The sequence below is a fragment of the Saccostrea cucullata genome, unplaced genomic scaffold (genome assembly GCF_032062105.1).
Source record: "Saccostrea cucullata isolate Sc308-1 unplaced genomic scaffold, CSIRO_AGI_Scuc_v1 ctg3569, whole genome shotgun sequence".
Taxonomy (NCBI): Eukaryota; Metazoa; Mollusca; class Bivalvia; order Ostreida; family Ostreidae; genus Saccostrea; species Saccostrea cuccullata.
This window is the reverse complement of record NW_026917921.1, coordinates 93,468-116,284: the sequence shown is the minus strand read 5'-3', so window position 1 is coordinate 116,284 and position 22,817 is coordinate 93,468. Positions and strand designations below refer to the sequence as shown.

At 35.3% G+C, this 22,817-nt stretch overlaps 2 protein-coding genes across 2 annotated transcripts; one reads left to right on the top strand and one right to left on the bottom strand.

Moving 5' to 3' along the window:
* The first annotated feature begins 1,232 nt into the window (after window positions 1-1,232).
* Window positions 1,233-3,506, top strand: LOC134262914 (uncharacterized). Its single transcript, XM_062745264.1, has 2 exons — window positions 1,233-1,568; window positions 2,144-3,506. Exons 1-2 carry the CDS (start codon window positions 1,367-1,369, stop codon window positions 3,349-3,351), a joined length of 1,410 nt encoding a protein of 469 aa, XP_062601248.1. The 5' UTR covers window positions 1,233-1,366; the 3' UTR covers window positions 3,352-3,506.
* A 12,902-nt stretch (window positions 3,507-16,408) lies between these two features.
* Window positions 16,409-17,137, bottom strand: LOC134263016 (zinc finger MYM-type protein 2-like). The gene has a single exon (XM_062745348.1). It carries the CDS (start codon window positions 17,135-17,137, stop codon window positions 16,409-16,411), a length of 729 nt encoding a protein of 242 aa, XP_062601332.1.
* Between the last annotated feature and the right edge of the window lie 5,680 nt (window positions 17,138-22,817).

Sequence of the window (22,817 nt, the reverse complement as noted above, 5' to 3'; positions counted from 1 at the left end):
CTATCTTTTACACTTTTTTACACTTTAAATATCCTTCCCAAAAATAATCAATAAACGGGATATAAGATACAAACAGTAGATCTATATGTTTTGTCACGGTGTATCTGTATAGCGAGTCGACAGTATCAGTAACCAGTGTAAACAATAACGTGAGCTGACCTCACCATTATTCTTTTCATAGTTTATTAATAAAACTGCCGACTCCTATGAATACAACAATTTAACAAAAGCAGCATCAAAGTACATCTGACTCGGGTCCAGAGTATTATAGACTATATTCACTCTACTAAAGCTTTCTACCTTATGATTTTTTCGTTATTTCCCGATCGTGACAAGGAGCACACGGCCGGTGTGACCGGTCAGCAGGGGATGCTCACTCCTCCATGGCACCTAATCCCACCTCTGATGTTTCGGGGGGTCCGTGTTTGCTCTGCTCCTGTTTTGTATGGTTATATGGACTTGAGATTGAATACTGTTCGTCATCTCAATATCTTTCTAGGCGAATTATTCCTTAGAAATTGCTGTGAATGAAATTATCCCCCTGAGTTAGTCAAATTAGCTAATACCTTTTTCAGAAGCCAAATCACATTTATTTTTAATCTCTTCAATTTTAGTTTTGTATTGTCATAGTATATAGTATATTAATGGCCTATTCTCCTTGCGTAAGTCAAGTGATCTAATCCCTGCTCCAATAGCTAATTCTCAGTTGTAATCTATTACTTTAATTTTTGTGTCAGTATGATAAACCCGTTGAAAGGTATATCATTGAGAGAGTAAGCAAGATTCTCGTTCCCTACAGATCTATAAAGCATTCAGAATGGGAGAGTGTGACAAGCAAAGGAAATACACAAGACCAATGTGTGTTCAATTTGCTAACAAATTACATATTGTAATGAGGTACCTCAAAATTCTTCAGAATAAGAGTGTCCAAATATCAACTTGAAGAAATCAGAGAAAAAAGGAAACACCTTTACGATGTACAGAAACAATATGCGTACCGTACACTGAGACTGCGTTGAAGGGTCAATAGCTCCTTTTCACACAAAGCAAATCTGTGTTCAGAGATAAAATTGGCAGCCGACCTATGGCTGATGAAATAAAAAATGCTGAACTTACGAAAGAAAGTGGGCGCTTTAGATGGCGATTCGGCAGGAATAGTGGCTCATAAAAAGAATAAAAAAAATATCATTGATTTATACACTTTTTTTCAAAACCTAGCCAATTAGGAACCTGCTCCGATTATCTTTTCTTTAGAGGGCGCCACAGGCAAACACGGTCCTGTATCGGAACACCCTCGCGCCTTATCAGTAGTTACCGATCGAAGAAAAACGTAAACAATCTGCTGTCAAACACATGCTCGTAAAACATGCCTGAAACTTGTTGTTGTGTGCCGAATTGTAGTAATCGGGGTGGCCATATATTTCCAACAGATCCGTTAAGAAGAAAAGCATGGATACACGCAATAAAACGTGGTGAAACTCGTTTTCAAAGCTGGACTCCGTCAACTCATGCTGTTGTTTGCAGAGCACATTTTAAATCAGACGACTATTTGACTGAAACCCAGCATGGTAACAATATTTATTTATTTATTTTGAAATCTTTGATAAGCATGTGCAAAGTAATGTTAATAGATTTTATTCTGAGCAATGTTTATGCCTTATTTGCTTAGATGAAATGCACTAAAATATCGAATCCCTTGTTTACCTCTCATACGAAGTAATCTGATAACGTTACAGACACTGCCACATGCAGACTCCCCACTGACAACTTCAATTACTGGTCATTTATTACAAACGCATTATCTTTTAACAATATAAACACAAGGCATGTCTAAAAGAACACATGCTGTTGCCTGATAATTTATGCATATCTACCAGTGCAAGATACTGTGTTTTGACATTGATGTCTAATTAGCACCCTGCTTAAAAACAAATTTGACCTGTTTAGTTGAATTAATAAACACATGGGCATGTTTTGTAACATCAATTTTATAACAATAATACTTGTAATAATAAAAATATTTTAGTAAATTTATATTTGTTTTATTTGCTTTAAAAAGTTAGTTCAAATTATAAATTAATTATTTAATAAATAATCTAGTACTATGAACAAGTATTGATATATTAAATAATTTAATTCTTAGGAACTACTCCTTTAAGTAAAAGATTGAAGAAAACTGCAGTGCCAAGCATTTTTCCCTGGGTAGAGCCAAGTCCACATTCACATGAACGAGCCGACAGAGCCAAGTCCAGAGGCATCAAACGAAAACTAGCAGAAGAATTTTCTGCTTCGTCTTCCATAGATGAATTCATCTATACATCAGCTGATGATCTGCAAGTATCCGAGGAAATTGTATCTAACTCTACCCAAATTTTGGCTGAAGAAATTCAAGTCACTGTTCAGAAATCTGACGTTAAATTTTTTGATGTACAGACACAAACTCCTCGGTATCCCCCAATGAGTATTGAAAACTTTACAAATGATGATGCCGGAGTAAATTTCTATACTGGATTGGAAACTCTAACTAAATTTTATTTTGTTTTAAGAACCTTAGGACCCGCAGCTCACTGTTTGAATTATATTTATCATAAGGTTTCAAACATAAGTGTTCCTGACCAATTTTTCTTAGTCCTCTGCAAGTTACGGCGCCATACGACCAATTTTGAACTTTCAAGATTATTTGGAGTTTCCGAAAAGACTGTATCAAATATATTTTTTACATGGATTTTATTCATGAGTAAGCAATGGCAGGAAATCGACATTTGGCCTACAAAGTATCTTGTAAAATATTACTGTCCATCAGATTTTAAAACAAAATTTCCAAATACTAGAGTGATAATAGATGGCACAGAGTGTCCAATTAAAAGACCAAAGTTACCAAAGCCACAGCAAGCAACGTATTCTACCTATAAAAACCGTAACACGGTAAAAGTTCTTGTAGGAGCGACACCAGGTGGATTAACATCTTATATTTCTACAGCTTATGGGGGATCCACAAGTGACCGTCAAATAGTTGAAAGAAGTAGGCTGTTAGAAATGTGCAATTCTGGAGATTCAATAATGGCGGACAAAGGTTTCAATGTGCAGGATATGTTTGTACACAGGAACATTCAAATAAATACACCAACATTTTTCAAAAAGAAAAACAGAATGTCATGTGCTACTGTGATTGAGGACCGAAAAATATCCAGCAAACGTGTGCACATTGAGAGGATCATTGGACTTGCAAAAACATTCAAAATTCTGACTGAGCCTATGAATAGTTCTGAAACAAAACTTTCTTCAGAAATAATCTATGTTTGTTTCATGTTGTGTAATTTTAAGAATTGCATAGTGCCATCTTATGCATAACTTGGTATTAAAAATGACATAATAAGAGAAAAAAGTCTTTATTTCATTTTTCTTTATTGCAACTACATTTTCCATCATATGTCTTGAAAAAAGTTTTTTCCAATAGAGCAGACTTAAAAAAATCTTCATAGAATTCATTCAATTTTTTCTTCATCTCATCAATAAATTTATCATCCCTTTCTATTGCAAAGAACAAAAAGTCATTGAAAGTATACACAACAAATATACACTCATTTTTCTCTGCACAGTAAAGTTGTCCTTGGACCTGATAGTAATAGTCATGGGTTTTATTCAAATAAAATTTACTTCCAGACTGCTTGATATAAGGAACTGTTTTTGAGGAAATAAAACTGTTTCTTGCCACATATGGACACTTAACTTCAATCAAGGTGTCATCGTCAATAATACCATCTGGGGTTGCTGCTAAATGAGGGGAGTCCAGACTGACACAAATTCCACTATTGTAAACTGTGCGTCCCGAAATTTCCTGGTACTTCTTCACAGCTTCTTTTTCGTATTTTCTTCCATGAAGAATAGGTTTAGCATTAATTTTTTGTGCCTTTGTTGTTAAAAAGTCAGCAAGTTTCACCTTATCAGTTCGATCAGTTGCTTTACATATTCTCCCGAATACCGAAGAATGAAGACGTTTGCAACGTTCCTCAAACCAAAGGTCGTTGGCCGCTTGTGTAGCTGTTTTTATCATAACTTGACGTGCATTCTCCTCTGAAATTTCTGATACATTTAAAAGTTTCAAATGATTTTCACTAAACGTGTCTTTTAGATAGTCATGGTCCAGGTTGTAAGCTTTCATGTTTACAGGCTCATACAGCTGAAAAATTGGAGTCTTACTAATACCTGGGTAATTCAAGCACACATTTCTAAAGTAAGACTGGTATCCCGGATTGCCTCTAAATTCAACTGGACGAGGGTCATAGTCATTATTGCATACTTCGTCACAGCCTGGCATGTCCAACTGTCTTGCTTTCATAGGGCTTCCTTTATGGGGCTTAGCACGATGAAAAGTTTGTAACCTCTGTGTGCAGGTGAGTTCTGTTTTGTATGTCCCATGCTTAACAAAATCTGCACATGAAAAAAGTACAGCACAGACATGCTTGCAATGTGCATCGGGTCCCATGCCTGCCGCACATTCACATTGAGACTCTATAACACTTCTGTCTTTTCCTATCATAATGTCAACAACATATTTCACAGACTTCATCATTGAAGCTTTTACACTACTTCTAACGAACCAATTTGAATCATGAAATGTCACCCTCACATACTGGATAAACCCATCGTTGTACATATCCCTTCCTTTCTTATCAGTTGTCTTATTAAACTTCGACAAGAAAGTGGAAATTTCTGCCTCTGTGCAACCTGGAAAGGTCTTGTCACCATGAAGGTCCTTGTAGAGTTGTGGATCTGGCGTCATCATCATAAATTCAGGTCCATAAACATCGGTCTTAGCACAATGTGCATTTCTTCTGTAGGCTTCAAGTCTGCAATAAAATAAGCATATTTAATTCTTTTTCATGTATATTTTGAGTGAAACATAGCTGCAACAATCAGGAAATAATAATACTGCTTCATAATAAAAATGTAGAGAAGTATTCTTATTTTACTGCAAGCACCAAGCAATATGAGATCGATGTTAGAATTACCGAGGAAATTCAAGTTAAAAATCTAACACGCTAAAGTTGCAGATTATTTAAGAATTAGTTTCTTAAACGAGGTAATTCTGATATTTACTGTCAATTTGACTTAATGTTAATCTTTTACACACCATTGATAATTATTTACTGTGTTATTAATAATGTTTACTTGGATTTGCATGAAAACATCGTATGTTTATTTACCTCTCCACAAGTTCCCACTTCCTTCCTGATTTCTTTGCTCCAAACTTTTCTAACTCGTTCTTAAGTTCAGGTATAGTCATATCACCACAATTAGATGCCATAGTAAATTAAGGATTGTAACTGAAACGTGTGTGCTTTCCGATATCGTATTCGAGAATGGATGCTGATTATCCATCTTCACAGGTTTTATCACTTTTGTAATGGACCGCATTTTCCTGTGGCGCCCCCTACCGATACAAGATAAGATAACCGACTCCGGTTCCCCATTACTGTGTTGTTGGTAAATGTAAAATGGGCAAATATTCAGTTGTTTAATGTTTAATTTTATTTGAATATGCACCTGAATAGAGCCGTACAAGTCAAATGATGCAAAAATCGACTCTTTTATAGTCGTTTTTCATTAATTTTGTTGCTTCTGGGTCTTCTCTCCATGAATTTGAAATGTATTATCAGTGTATTTTTAACCGTAAAATTTATTCCAGTTGTTAAAAAAAATGGAGAGACGACCCAGAAATACCTAAATCTAAACTTTTTACATTTACTTTCTGGTAGAAAATCGACAAAATCCAAATGTATAAAGCTTTGGCTTTAAATAATGATTTAAGTACTAGCTAGGTATAATGTTCCGCGGTAGCTACATTGGTTTGTCGCTAGATTCGAGCCATATCGAAGCAGTATTTTAGGTTCGAATACAGTGATTTCTTTTATTTTATTTTGCTTTGAGCTTTAAATTTTTGAATTTTTAATACTCCTTGAATAAAGTAGCAAATTATGTTTTATAAATTATTTTACATTGTTTTATTTTTCAATGCGTTTACATTTTGTCTTTTATAGTGCTAACGTTTTCAAATGGAAATAAACATACATGAACTTGTAACTACAAAGTTACATCTGATGAAAAAATATTGAATATATAAAAAAAAATAGCAACTTCGATCGTTCTGTTACATTCAATATTTTTAGTGCATTTGAAAACTGAGCAGAAAAATTATTTAGTGTTAGACCTCTATTACAGTGTATATTCTATTGCATGTAAATGTACAGCTGATGTAACCAGCATACTACATGTATATATTAGATAATTTATCTTTCTTGACACCTTATAATTGAAAAAAAATATTTATAAACTAGATGCTGTCATGAGACAGTAATACCCGCACTAAGGCGTTTGCCTCTAAATGCACACTTCTTCATATTGGGCTTTACCAAGGAAAAAGTTAATATAATTCAATAATTTACATAATACATGTATTCATCAAATTGAGCATAATATGCTCAGGTAACCATGTAGAGGCAGATCTGCAGCGTTATGGTTTTATATATTTGTCTTTGACCATAACGCTACAGATCCCCATATGCAAAAAAGGTGCAATTTACGGCGCAATATTTTTTGCGCACTTTTGGGCAGTTTTTCTCCACTTTCTAGCATTGGTCAATCAACTACCTTTCACTCCCTAATTTTACACACATTCTGTAGCCAATATGTATATTTTGTCCACCCCCCAGCCATTTATAGTCATCTCTACAGGCAATAAACTCGCTTGATGTGAATTTTCAGCAATCTAAAAAATAATTTTAATCAAGCGAGTTTATCACGTGTAGAGACGACTATAAAAGGATTGGAGATGGATAAAATATACAGATTAGTTAAACAATGTGCCTAGAATTAGGGAGTGAAAGGTAGTAAATTAACCGATGCTGAAAAGTGGAGAAATTCTCCCCAGAAGTGCGCAAAAAATATTGCGCCGTCAATTGCACCTTTTTTGCATTACAGGATCTGTAGCTTTATGGTCAAAGACTAATATATAAAACCATAACGCTACAGATTTGCAGCTAGTGACCATGTGACCCATGGGACTCAATCTTATTGGTATTTCATATTCATAATTGATTACCAGTCGGAAATAAAACAACAGCATTAAATTAATAATGTAAATTAGGTTTGATAAAGGGGGGGTATAAATTTTTGGAACATACTGTATAAGTGGAAATTTTAGCGAAACGCAAATTTAGCGATTTCTACCTAAAAATCTGGTATTTTATTTTTAGCGAGAAGTAATTTTAGCGATTCTAAAATGCTAATTCAAGAAGCTTTTACAAATAATAAGCAATTAATTTTCAGCGGTATTCAATTTTAGCGATGTCAGCACCCTCGCAAATAATGCCAAGATTAAATCCTCGCTAAAAATTCTACTTGTACGTAATTGGAACTTTTTAAATCTATTTTCTAATATAGATTAACAAAAAATAATATTATTCAAATTAGTGTAAAGCGTTTCTGATGAATTTATTCAAAATGTGCAAAGTTTATTTATATTTGATTAGGCAGAAACTTCTTGAAAGCTGCCATATACACAATCAATTTAGTCAACCCGCACCCCTCTCCCATCAACACAAACACACCTTATTTCCCTGTTTTTGGAAATAAGCCTACATGGCAAAGTTAAAATGAAACATCTTTTGTAAATGATAATTTTCAATTTGTTCTTGCACTATACATGTATCTGAACACCTGCATCACATTGGGCTTGCGTCACGTACCCAACTGAAGTACTAGTTTTACCATTGGCATTATCATTTTAGATTTCACTGCACGTGCAGTAGGCTACTAATGTGCATCATTGCCTATACGTCAGTAGGAATTATTTCATTTTGTGTTTTAACTGGATTATATTTCATGAAGATGACAAGGCCTAAATAATGACAATCGGTAAGTACAAGTTTTGGTATAGATTTGGGTAAAATAGTCTGAAATGCAAACGGTTAGGTTCAAGTTTAAAGGATCAAAGGTCATCCGATGCTACAATAGACGAATTTCACATTCTGAAGAGTTATCCCCCGTTATCAACTTTACATTCAGTTACAAGATCCGGAATTTTTTTTTCTGGGAGGGAGGTGGGGGGGGGGGGGGGGGGGGGGGGTTCCAGACCAGAATTTCCTGAGAAGCAATAAAAAAAAAAAAAAAAAAAAAGAAGTTATGGTTGGGTCTGTTTTCTAGGGTGGAGGGACACTGGCATCCAAAGTCATTTTTATTGACAAATGATCATGTGACTCCTAAATAGTAGGAAACTTTTTTCATTTGACTATACATAATTTTGTTACTTGTGTTATTATGTTATGTAAATTTAATGGTATAAAGTTTATGGACCCCTCGAGGTCATCCCCACTCTCCTAATGAGCTGGAAATGTTCACAATTTCAATATGACTGCATTAAATTAAATAAAAGTGCATCAATGATAAGATTACTTAACATTTTATTCATGAATTTGTGTCAACCTATGTTCCTAAAATTAGGAATGAAAATCATTCAGAGATGGACCACATTAAACTATTTGTATAAACATTTTCTTTAAATGTAAAAACAAGTAGTAGTTTGCATACATGAACAAACAGGGGTCTGGGAAGGGGTGAGGGGAAGGATCGAGTTAATATTTCTTTATGTCTTAATGGTTGAAAACTCCAAAAATGAATGTTGGCCTCAAATCTAATTTGTCCTCATTATTTTTCAAGTGGTGGTGTCTCCATATGAGTGAAAAATTCCTGAGAGGGATGTTTAACAACAAACAAAATGACATAAAATGAATAAAAACACAGTATTGATTTGCGTTAAGAAATATATGCAGGGGATTTTTTCCATCATAAATCTTCTCAAGAACAGCAAGGGCATTATTATCCCCCATTTTGGGGAAAGGGAGGGGACATTAAATCTCATTTGTCTGTCAGTCTGTCCATCTTATTGACAGCTAGTATGTGCATCTGTCACAATAAATTTAATCTTGGTCATAACTTTTGAATAATAAGAGATAGTGCTTTCATATTTCACATGTACATTACCACAAAACTTTCTAAATATACTATGATTTTTTAACCCAAGTAAGACCTTGACCTTGAAGTTTTACCTACTTTCCAAAACATAACATTTTAAATTGATCATTTTGAAAGAGAAAAGAAAGGGCATTCAAATTATACATGTTTATTACACATGTGAAAAGACTTTTCTAAATATATCATGACTTTTGACTCTGTGACCTTGACCTAGAAGTTTAACCTACTTTTCAAAAATAGTATATTGTATATATAACTTTTGAATCAAAAGAGATAGGACTTTCATATTTGACATGTACATTACCTGCAACAAAATGTTTGAGAGCATGCTATAATTTTCCCCTTTGACCCAATTTTCAAAAATTGATATATGATAGGGGTGCACATTTGACACACAATCTGCCATAAATTATGGCATCCCATTCACTAAAACACAGAAAGCAGAGGACCACAATTCTTTGAATTTGCTTGTATAATCTTGACAGATGGAAACATCCTCATATAATGTAGATTCAAGTTTTTTATGCCACACCAGTTACTGAGTATATTGAAATCAGACCAAAACTGTAGGAGGAGTAGCATTTGGAAACAATTTCTCAGAAATATCTATTTTTTGTAACCACGGCAACATCGTTTATTGAAATCAAACACCAATGCAGAGAATTATGTATCTTAGTGTAGTCTATCTGTGTGCCAAGTTATATTGAAATCAGACCAAAACTGTAGGAGGAGTAGCATTTTGAAAGAATTTCACTGAAATTTCTATTTTTAGTAACTACGGCAACACCGTTCATCGAAATCAAAAACCGATGCACACAATTATGTATCTTAGTGTAGTCTACTTGTGTGCCAAGTTATATTGAAATCGTACCAAAACTATAGGAGGAGTAGCATTTTGAAAAAATTGTTTACAGACAGACAGACAGACGGACGGACGGCGGACGCATTACTATCGCATAAGCTCTTCTGGTCTCTGACCAGTAGAGCTAAAAATCATGCCACCCATTACAGCCATAAAGTCCGAAACCACCGCCAAGTTCATCAGGGCAAACAAGCAGACCAAGGGAGCCAGGCCGCAGCAGGGCAGAGGGGGGAGAAGAAACCTAACCACTGTTCACCCCGCTGACACCGGAGCAGACCCTGAGATGGAATGGATTGTGACTTGTACAAGTACCCAGGCCTGGGAGAAAGACGTTCAAGTCTCCACGGGAATGGCGGAGGAGCATGTGCCGCTCACTTTTTGATTAAAGCAGTGGTAATATTTTTCGGAAACATATTTCCTTTTTGTAGTCAACTATCTATAACTATATTCCTTTGTAATAAATTAAAAACTATACAAACCTTTTCATTTCATAACAATTAATCTAGAAAGCATTCAAGAACCTGGGTAAATAATTCAACCAGTGTGGTAGATATCTGTAATAGGTAAAAATAAGACTTTCTAATCCGTAGTAGCATTATCAATAATTACTTTGGGAAAAGTTTGTCTTATTCCAGTCCCTTAATCACACTTGTTCCCGTTACTATCCAATACACTCATCCTACTCCCTTTCGACGTCAACAGGAGGTGGAAATGTTAGTGAATGGTAAGAAAAAAAATCACATAATTCCTGCTGATAAGATGAAGGATCCAACAACAACGTCAAAACACGATTAATAAATGGATTGTTTCAGTATGTTGTTTAAAGTCCTTGCCGAGAATGTTTCGCTCATATATAGACGCCAACGGCTACTTTAGTTTCCATACTTTGCACTCGCGGCCATTGCGCAAGGAGAGATCTTTTTATTGCAATAAACTACTGCGACACGGGACCTCTGTTTATGCAGTATCACCCGAAGGAGTAGTCTCCACGTCCCACGATGGGATTCGAACCCCCGACGTAATGATTTACTCCTTACTCTGCGACTCTAGAGCAGACGCCCTAATCACTGTGCCACGCGGACGACTCATCAAAACACAAAAGTCGCCATGATGTAGAGGCTAGTATACTAATTGACTGCAATTTCTTCACAAGTCTCCCATACTCCTGTTCTTACCACCTCAACATAAATACATGCAATGAGTTAAATCGGGCCACACTTCCAGCAAGAATCATCAGAGTTCATTTTTCCATTTAGTATTACAAACTATGAAGGCAAGGAAACAGGTGAATGGGTGAGATATTGTCGCTATGTGTACAGAAGTTCGACAAAGCTAAGAGTGTTTTTGACTTGTAACCGGCGCCCAGTCCCACTAAGCATAAAGGGGTATTTTTCGTGTCAACTCGTAATTTAAGAGCCGGCTCTAAATCATTGAGTCACATAGGTAAAAGATAAAGTGTCAGAGGATAGTTTCGGATTAAGCACCGGTTCAAAAATAGAAAAAAAAATAGAGAAACCTAAGGTTTGAATGCATATTATAGGTAATTTTATAGCTAGAATATTTTATGGGTGCATTTGGAGGGAATTGATGGTCTTGTATATTTTAATGAAATATGACACTTTAGTGTCACTACTACTGTTTATGGAATATGAAAAATAGACTACAAGTTGCTCAAAATAAAGTTATCAGGTTTATTCTCAATAGCCGTCAAAGGAAGAGAATTACTTTTGACGAATTTGAAAAAGTAGGCTTCTTGAATGTTAGTAATAGAGTTTCTCAACTTTGACTTAATCATGTGTTTAATATTTTTCATGAGAAATGTCCTAATTATTTATCTTAGCATTTTGTTCAAAATTCTACAAGAACAACTAGAACAACTAGGTCCAGCAAGTTGAACTTTTTTATCCCAAGAATTGTTAAGTCAGAGTCGGATACTTTCTATTATAATGGTATCAAGGAGTGGAATTCACTTCCAGATGAGATAAAATCCATCAAAAACAAAGCTGTTTTCAAAAAAAGAATAAAAAAAGCACCTTTTATTTAAAATGCGCTCAATATTTGAAAATGAGTTTTTATTCTATTAGCCTCCTAAAACATATATATTGTCTTACTTTTTTATGTTTTATTTTTTCCTATTTATATCATAGTATTTAGTGCTAAATAGGTTAATTACTATTACAATTTATGAGGACCCCATTGATAATAAGCACATTATTGCTTTCATGGGTCATCCTCGGGTAAATGGCTATACTTAGTACAAAAATTATATAGTTACCCGCCATTCTCTTAGTCTCATTTAGATATACTGAATTAAATGTTTTTCTTAAGTACTAGTCTTTTATGATATAATGTTAGTGTTTTATTACAATTGTATTTTTTACGAAATCTTATGATTTCTTTGGATTCCATGTGCCAATTATGTTCTTATGTGTCCATCTTATGCTATATGTCATGTGCCATTTCCTGAATAAACAAACAAATATGAACTAGAAATACGATACTAAGATCTAAAATCACTCTTCCGGTATTTCACCAGAAAAGCGGGGTGGGTTCATAGGATGAATTGCTGCTTGAAAACGAGGTGGTTGAGCCATTATCTCTTGCTGTTCAGTGATATGTACAAATGATAATCTGCAATTTGTGTGGTAGACCCTGGAAGCAGTTGCGGCGAAATAGTGAAAAAGGCTTGATTTACATGAAATTTTGAGATTGTCCTTATGCCATCATTAGCAAATCCAGCACAATACCCCGTATATATATATATATCTTTATCAAGGTATTACAAATACCTTGATCAAGGTATTTTATATAATGAAAATTCATATAATTTCTTAAAAAATAAAATACTGAAAGTTGAGTTCTGAGTTGTTGTCAGTGTGTCCACTAGTGCATGAAAAACACTCGGGTATAAAAATACAGCATAAAAGAACGTCTCCTCATTCGACATGCTTTTATACTGTTTTCTTTGTGTTAGAGTACTTTTACATGCATGGGTGAATTTACTGACAACTCAGAACTTGACTTTCAATCAAATATTTAGATTGGAAAAAAAATATTTGCCACCTGAGGAACTGTACAATTATTAACATTGCGCAGTTTTCTTATTCACCTTCATATTGATTCTACATGTGGCAAAAAAATCTTGTCTAAAACCCTCAGCAGACATTGTTATAAAGTAATTTATATCAAGCTTAACTTGTTACCAGATAGTCGCTCATAGCCTTAAGTTAAAATTTCTCGTTCGTTCATTTCGACTCTTTTTCAGTACAACCCATCACGCGAGGAAGCGATAGTGTTAAGCCAACTCGTACAAATGTTATTCGAATGAGAACAAGGAACAAGGAAGAACAAGGAATGAGAACAAGGAAGAGAAGTCTTCAATACGGAAGACGACCCGTTGGGACAAGGAAATCTGAAAGTGTGGCGTATTGTAATACGACAGTCTTGTTCATATTTATGCTAGGTTTATTAATATTAAATGCATTAGAATAACAAACTTTCAGTCAGCGGATACGTGTACGTTTAAATGAAATTTCGCCGCGGTGTCTGCCCACTAGTGCAAAGGATCAATAATTCGACAATTGCGAGGGTTCACAAATCTGATTGAGAACATGGAACATAACCTATATTGATCATTATGGAATATAATAATTACAGGTAGAGTTTGTCCAGTTATATACTTTATAGACATGTAATCGTCATTTTTAGTTGAGGCACCAAGAAACCCTCCCATCCAGTTTCCATGGCGATAGAGTCATTAAAAGTGTTGGTGTGTTAAAGGGGGAGGGGATGCCAGTTTTTTTCAGTACCATTTTTTGCATACACTATTACATCATCCTTCCATCTATACTGAAGGAAAAAGTGGGGGCCAACACGTTAAATTTATTTTCCGCCATTTTGAAGCCATAATTTTTGGAACACTTCTAGTATACCGGTCCCCATAAATATGGCGCTAAAATAGGTGCCGCCGAAGGCGGTGTACAATATATAGACGATCGCGTGAGCGATCGACAAAATCGAAAAAGAAGCCACAAATTGCAAATTTGACCCCAAATTCGTGTTCCTTGTGAAAAAATGGGTTTAAAAAACTGGTTTTTAAACACAGTTTAAAGGTTTCGTAAAATAACGTACTTGTTTAGGAAGTAAATCTCCATCTTGCGTTGTTTAGGATTGTAGTCACATGATCAATTTTTGACGTAATCTCATAAATATTCATGAGTTGCGTCACTTATGTGTTGATGTAATGAAGAAATGCCTGATAGGACTCAAAGTCCAATGCTATTAAAATTGCGTGGTTTTTGTGAGAAATACAGGGATTTAACAAATGTTAGCTAATTACTGGTCATCGATGGATTGAATTGTGCATCATTATCGATTTGAAAGGAAAAATATTCTGAATATTTGGACATGATTAGGAGGTCAGGATATCGAGCTGCAGTTAACGGTAAGTCGCTTTTACAATGACTTGCCTAAACTCAGCGCTGAAAATCGTCATGTTTCGACAATAGAGTTGATTTACCCGAACTTTCATTTCTTAAACTTTCCTGTTCTTTGTAAAGCAAAAATTTCGTGAACTAAACCAAAGTGTAAGATATCGGCGCGATTCGACAGGCTGATTCATGCAAGTTTTTGGTCACAAAAGGCACTCATAGTGCCTTTTGTAAGCAAAAATGACATGAATAAGCCCAAAGTCAGAAAGATTACAGAGTGGATTCATAAAACAACCACAACTTTAAAAAAATATTTAACCTAACCCTAATCACTCGATCGGATGCGTTTTGTTGAAGCGAGTGGGAAATTGCAGTTTGTTTATATTCTGCATATCAACGGCAAGGGAAATAACTGCTCATGCGCGATCGCGTGATTCTGGGGACCGGCATACTAGAAACTTCCCTAATTTTTAAGTCCGCGGGCAAAAGTCTTTTCATGTCACTTTTTTTTTACAGAGATGCACAAAAAACCGATAGAGATTCTCCAGCACTCCACTCCTATTATCCTCAATGAATATGAAAGGCCACAGTTCACAACGGTTAAATAATTAACATATTTTGTAACTTGTTTAATTTTTCCCCACCATACTCCTCGGAATTTCGAGCCATCAGCTCTTCTGAATATTCTATTACCTTAAGCTTATTTGGTCGTTTTGATGGCGTTACAAATATTTACTTTACGTTTTGTTCACTGTTTTGACACATACTTAAGGTACACATTGTAAATAATGTAAGCATTTACAACCTTGACCTCAAAATAACTTCAAAGGTTTCTCCCGACAGCGCGTGGAAACTAATGTGTTACAGACAGACCGAAAATAGTATCCTCCATTATCGGTGAAAGCGGGGAACTCTCAAACAGCGTCAGAATTACCAGTGATTAACATAACGGGATGGATATTGAGCAACAATTCTCATTCGCATACAGCAGCACAGTTTTTCCCACTATTTTGTTTACCTGTGGTACCGAACTTCATCCCAGACAGATCAGTGTCAGAATAACCAGTATTTTCAAAATATTCTGTCAACTCCGGTGTGCAGATGTGTTGTACAAATTAACACAAATACCATTTTATCTTTATCCACTCCCCGTGCAATTATCTTTATCTATGGTGCTGAAGTTCACCCCAGACAGATTATAGCTTCACATGTCGTCTCTATTGAGAAAGACAATTATACAATTAAGATATATCCTCTCTATCTGCCGCTATCATTGTCAGTGGTAGTTAAGTACATGTCAGGTGGTCTATTGTTTCACAATTCGTTTCCTTGATGGAAAGTTATAAATATATAACACAGAAGAGTTAAATTCAGTCATATGTCGTTACCTCGTTCATCGGTTATAGATATACTAATATATATACCCACAATATACCCCTGATTATTATTATATAGCACAATCCAGTAAAATGTACTCGTTATCTCTGTCTTCGTTGCTGAATGACATCCCAGACAGGTCAGAGTAAGAATAACCAGTATTTAGAGGACAAGCTTTACTTCTCAACCAATCATAGCCCTGAATTCACTGACTCTAAGTTCCATAGAAATGGTGACCTATTTGGAGCAGAGGCGTGGTTTACCATATCAATGGAATGTAGACTCAGTGAATTTAGGGCTATGATTGTCGAGAGGAAACAAAAAAATAATGACAATATTTCTTGAAATATACACAAATTGTATTCAAAACACAAAACAAGAAATTAAAGATATGTACAGTAATTAGAATTGTTACAATGAAAGCCTGATTTTCTTTCCATTTTTTTCAATTACAAGTGTTTCAATTTCATTAGGAACAATTAATGTTAAGACTTTACTTGAATTACTGTCACTAATTGTTTCCTTACTTTTAATTATCTGATCAGTGTTTTCCTTATCACTGTCATCTTTCACCATTGGGTGCATTTAAGCTGGAGATCTTTAAGCGGGCGTTTGTATAGTTCAACTGCTGAACTCCTTGACCGCTTCTAGATCGAACAGTTTGGTCATCACTCCTCCGTGTTAAATAAAAATGTGCAACAGCCTACTATACCCGAATGATTTGTAATTTTCCTTCCAGTTGTATAATTCCAGCTTCCGAAAACAGATTTTTCATCATTCCACCCAATTTCTCTTCACCAATAACTTGTGAACTGAATTTAAGAACATTTCCTTCCACGGGTCTCTTGTAGAATGCACCAGAATAAGGAATCAAACTGAGATATTTTTCATAAACTTTAACCACACAACGCTTGTTTTCAGGCTGCTCAAAATGATGAATATTTTTGGTTTCAACCTTTTTGTGCTTTAGTCCTCCTTGGACATTTTTACAGGATCTTCCCTTAAATTCCAAGTATTTCAAACCAGGTTCGTGGTCATAATTAATGGAAAATTGAGAGACATCCAAATTGCGGTGTTCATCGTTTGCTCTAAAAGCAAAAAGTTTGCAATTATAAAAAAAACACACAGAGAGCCCTTGAGCGGTGTTTTGGTTCAGAACCCCAGAATTCCTTAACTGTTCTTCATCTTGTTGTAAAACGGGGTCTGTTCGGTTCACTTTAGTCCCCACTCCCATGTTGGTTAATTCTTTCATCCTTGAATCTAAACTTTTCCTGAACAAATCAAAGGTGGGGTCATCTTTCTTTAGAAAATTAACAGTAGGACGGTTGCATTCCTCTCTTAAATGACGCTGAATCCCTGCTGCAATATTCGTAAGGGTATTTGGTGGGTAGTTAGTTCCATCCTTTCTTCTGATTTCATTGATGAAACGCGGCATCCAAAACTGATGTTCTTCAATAGTTGCTGATGAAATTTCCACAGGTATTAGAAAAAAGATGGATTCTCCGTGTAGGTTTCAGGTAATGTATTTCTGTTCTGTGACCAGTCCTTCCAAAGTTTAACAGCCCATCTATTAAAACTTAAGATATCTCTTTCCACTTAAATTTGAAAAGCAGTTTTTTGCAGATCTCAAAAAGAAATTTGCATTGGGTCTCTAACTCAAAAAGTACTCAAGCTTAATCAAAACACTATAGTATGTTCCATATTTCTTTGCTAAATTATATGACTCAGCTTTGATGTTTTGCATTGCATTCACCATCTTAGCATATAGATTGTGGGATGTTTTTGTTTTTGCGTTCGAATTTTGTATGTCGAGACCGGAATAGTCCCTCTTCTCCCCAAAACACCTACCGAAAGTTTTACAGCATTTGTTATAGCCTAAATTTGCCTCACGAGACTTAAACCCCAACATTTACACGTGCTGCAGGAACATCACGAGCGACACATAGCAAAGCAGCCATAAGGAAGTATGTTTTTCTAAACAATAATGATTCTAGTTTAACATTCTGCCACAATTTAACTTTTTAAAAATAATTTCTAAAAATGAAATCAGCTTTTGCTCTTTTTGGACAGGTCGTATCAGACCTGCCATAATCATATTTCCTGATTTGTACCTAATACAAGTAATCCTTGGCAGATTTGAAATGAATTGCGTATAATACTGGTATATTACACCTGCAGCATTATCTTTCATATACCTAAAAGTCTGGAACCATCATTAAATCAATTCCTCAAACATCAGACAAAATGATTTGTTTTTAAACGTCTAAAATTTGTTCCAACCCCTCCCATCATAAACATCTCTTAAACACTTGAAGGTCAAGTCATAGTAAATGATAGGTGCCTTCTGGTTTTCCATATCTGAGAAATGTTTTTAGTGACCCTTCAAAAATATGATTTATTATAGTAAGGTATTTCAAGCCATAATGGTTTGAACGATGAACAAGAGACCCATGGACCTTATACGAGGTCACCTGAGCATCATACAACTTTCTAATAATTGAATTTGGTTCATGTTGTAAAGGCTGAAGTATTTAACCGGTTTGTTTTCCTTAGGTAAGTTTGGTGTGGGGTGGAGCTTAATCGAAGTGGATGAGAAGCCCTCCAGTGAACGACACTGGCTTGCGCATCTCTACCTATATACACAGGATATTACCTGACTGCATTACCTGTATGCGTTTTCCTAAGACATTGTAAAAGGAAGCCGTTTTGCAAGTGTTGTTCAAGAATTCAAATGCTCCATCTGTAATTATGAGGCAGTGAAGTACATCCCAGACAGACCAGAGTCAGAATTCTACGTGTTTATAATGTACTGTTCCCAGTTAATAAATGACCAGCCTCAACGCTCAAATAGCAGCAGAGTTACCACCACTGCTTCTGTCATTATCTCTGTCTTAGGTAGGGAAGTATATAAATCCCTGGTAGATCAGTGTTAGAGTCCATAGTGTTTAATGTACTGGTCAAAGTTGATAAAATTCCAGTCTCCCCCATGATTGCAGCAGACTCTCATTTTTTGAATGAAATATAAACAAAATAAGAAACAAATTATAAAATAGAACATTACAGTTATACCCACTCCATCCGTCGTTATCTCTGTCCGGAGTACTGAATGACATCCCCGACAGATCAGTGTCAGAATAACCAGTGTCTAACATTGCGTCTCCCAAGGTCTGTGAATCAAAAACTACAAAACTACAAAAAAGTAGTTGAAATTCATTTTCCAGTGAAAATGCAAGGCTTAATCATGTTAAGGTTGTAATTATATCATATATATGTAACTATTAAATTTAAACAGCATACATAAGAAAATATTTAGCCACATAACTAATGCTAAGTACCTACATTTACCTCTACAAATATCAGTAAACGGCAAATTTGAGGCACTTTTTATCTAGCTGTTATCCATATGCAAAATATACTAGTAATTCATATGTAATTTAAATTAAACATTAGTTCAACCTTTACACTGATGGATAAAATTGATTCTTAGATAAAACAGTTGATATTTAAATACACAATTTTTATGTTGTTGACATTTTACAAAAATAATTTTGGAACTTAAATTCAATTTAGGTACATTCTGAAAATTACCTTCTTTGTTGTCAGTATCTTTACTTAATCTTTTGTGTTTTACAACAGAATAATTTAGGCCATCTTTGAAAATAAGTTTGCTTGCCCTCTCCACACTGAGGATAAAAAAAATAGGGGTAGGTAGGTAAAGACATTTTTTTTTAAATTTAAAAACACCTGGAAATGCGAATATTAATTAGTTATTAATGAATAAAAAATAATATTTTCCTGGAAGTCAAAAAAGCTTTGATTCAGGGCATTTTTAGTCAGTCGCTCTAAAGAGGGCAACCAAACAATTTTTAACGTATTTTTTCTTATATTAGAGATAATGCAAATTAATTCGTTTATACTAGAGCACAGCGGTTGAAAATACCCTGTGTTAAAATCGCCCTACAAACATATCTTGTATATCCAATGCATTTATTTTATATAATGGCAAATAATATATATCAAAAACATTGTAATCTGGATGATGAAAGGTATTTCCTAATAGAAAGGATTCAGTAAAAGTTGTAGCATATATACCATACAGTGAATTACTTAACAAATTTTATGTGCAAAAAAATAATCAGTCAAAATTACACCACCCTATCAAGATCAAGGTAACTAGAAATCCCTAAAATGTCCCCAAACTAAACCAAATGTTTGATTTCAATGTAGCTCTTCTAATCATTTTTCCAACATGTCCAACAAACTAAATTTTCAATCATTCATTAGTATTTACTATTTCCAAAATCCTTACATTTGGATAATGTTGCTACTCTCAAATGGCACTTTTTCTTTGAATGGCAGTATATTTAAAAGAAATGTTAACTTTCAATGAATTAATTACATTCTAACAAATCATGCGTTTCCATAATCCTGTCCAATCCAATTTTTTTTCCCTTGAAACTGTAGAGTACTCATTAAATCTGAGAGAAAGATTAAAATTACGTTGTTATGGCTTGTGTGAGCTATTCATTGTAATGAATCTGTTCACAAAAATCACTTAATGGCTGCAAGTTGGCGAATCTGTGCTTGACCGAGATACCCCAAAAATCTTTTTCAATGTTTTCTCAAAATGTCTTCCAGCTTCAATGACATCCCAGACAGATCAGCGTCAGAATTCTCAGTGTCTAGCATTCTGTCACCAAAAGTCTTTGAATAAGACCTGGGGGCCATAAAACATTTGCTCTCAGTCTCCCTTTTCCACTATTTAATCCTTTGAAAAGGGAGACTGAGATCAAAAGTGAGCTCGTCTAAGTTTTATGGATCCTAGGCCTGCGATCGTATACAAAAAGTAATTGAAATTCATTTTGCAATGAAAATGCAAGGCGTCAGAATTCCTGCTGTTTATAATATACTGTTCACAGTTGAGAACAAGCTAATTCAGAGAACTTGTGTCCCCCGCTAAAGGGAAAAAGTAAACCATGCGCAGTTCGGGGGGAGAAGGGAGTCGAATCCCCCGTCTGAATTTGTAGAATTATGAAATGTATACATGAATACTGAAGCAAACAAACTTCATGTGTCGATATGGATATAAAGATTTGATTGCTTATTCTTAAATATGTGTATAAAGGATTATCACACAGTAATAATGGTTTCATGACTTTGTACAAGCTAAACCTCATAAAGTTTTCACTTCACATGCTGAATACTATCATTTAGTAAAAAAAAAAAGGTATTTCAGAAAAAAAAAGAAAATGAATCGTCCGGGAATTGAACCCGGGACTTCTCACATGTGCAGCGAGAGACATACCTCTACACCACGCAAACGCTGTAAAGTAACGAAAATCATATGCAAAGATGAAGTAACATAAATGTATTTATATATTCACGTTCGATATTGTCAAAATTTTACACAATGCATGGTGTCTAATCTAACCTTTATTAAACTGTTCTATTGTAATAAGAATATAAAGTCCGCCGAGAACCTGTTTTATACGTAATAACACTCCTCATTCCCCTGTGCTAAAATAGCGACATGTAATACAATAAATACTAATGAAACAAACGGGGCGGGACACTTTGAGAGGGGTGAGAGAGGTCATAGGGAGTTTTCGTTCAAAATTACATTGCAAAATCTCAAAATCCTCTTGAAATATCGCCAGGAAAGGATAGTGCTACACACAGACATAATGTATAAATTGACGACCTTGAACTTTGAGGGTCTTCCTTAGGCCACAGTGAGTTATGTAAAATTTCATTGCAAAAGCTCAAAGGGTTCTCGAGATATCGCAGGGAAACGAAAGTGTTATAACAGACAGAATTTTCGAATTTATGACCCTTACCTTAGACCTCAAAATCAATAGGGTTCTTCTTTTGTTCACAGGGAGTTGATACGCAATGAAATTTCATTGCAAAAGCCCGAAGGGTTCTCGAGATATCGTGTCGAAACAAGAGTTACAGACTGAATGACGGACGGACAGACCCAAATTAATATCCCACACTTTTCAAGCGGGGGACAAAAATCCAGCGTCCCCCCTAATAGCAGCAGTTACCTCCATTCTTTCATTCTGAGGAAGAGGTAAATCCCTAACAGATCAGTGTTAAGAGTTCATCTTGTGTAAGGTTCTGGACAAATGATTCTTCGCCAAGGAGATTGTGAGCTAGCCACTTGATGGCCTCCATGCGAATAGCGGACTCCTCCATGGTAGGTGGTACCCCTAATAGAAACAGAGTTACCCTCACTCTTCCAGTAGTTGTTTGATCGAAGTCTCCCCTGCCCCTGTCCTTTTCTTCTTTACGTAAAGTACGTCCTGGTTATGTTGTGGTTTCTCATGTCGTCTCCTATAAAAAGATCGAAACTGAATAAAAAGTAGAACAATACAGTTATATCCATTCCATCTGTCGTTATCCCTGTCCGGGGTACTGAATGACATCCCAGACAGATCAGTGTCAGAATAACCAGTGTCTAACATACGGTCTCCCAAGGTACCGGAAGTGTGCTTCTGCAAAAGAGTTTTTTGAAATAAATTTTGACGTACATGGATAGTCGGTTACCAGATTGAATATGCGTAGGAAGGTCTATTATTGGAAGTTTTATCTATGCCAATAACACTGCCATTTGTCCTAATGCTATTTGTCCTCAATTTTTCCATCTGCTTATCAGAATACATGATTACCTTCGTTGGTTTTTATGGCGTTGCATATTCTTACGTTCTCCCACTATCTGACACGAACTTAACAAGCACAGTGTAAATAATGTATGAATTTCCTACCGTGACCTTATGACCTCAAAATAAGTAGCAACCTCCTTCAGGCATGGAAAATTTGAAGGTTTCTCCAGGCAGCACGTGGAAACGAATGAGTTACAGACAGACCGAAACTTTCAGTGAAAGCAGGTGACACAAAGAGCGTCAGAATCACCAAGAGTTATAATAATGCGATGGTTTTGGGGTAACAAGTCTTTTCAGCAAACAGCATCAGAACTTTTCTTACTCTTGTCGTTTGGTTTATCTATGTTGCCAGTGTTTAAACATCTTTGTTTTAGAAGCTTGGCTTGTGTAAAATGTATAACTAATTACCCACAATACCATCACAGCTTTTTTCATTCCCCTTGTCGTTAT

Bases quoted from the DNA above. Each gene is read 5' to 3' on its own strand.
- LOC134263016 (XM_062745348.1), bottom strand. From the start codon at position 17,137: ATGCCGCGTTTCATCAATGAAATCAGAAGAAAGGATGGAACTAACTAC.
- LOC134262914 (XM_062745264.1), top strand. From the start codon at position 1,367: ATGCCTGAAACTTGTTGTTGTGTGCCGAATTGTAGTAATCGGGGTGGC. The intron at 1,569-2,143 runs GTAACAATATTT...TTTAATTCTTAG, and splicing joins TTTGACTGAAACCCAGCATG to GAACTACTCCTTTAAGTAAA.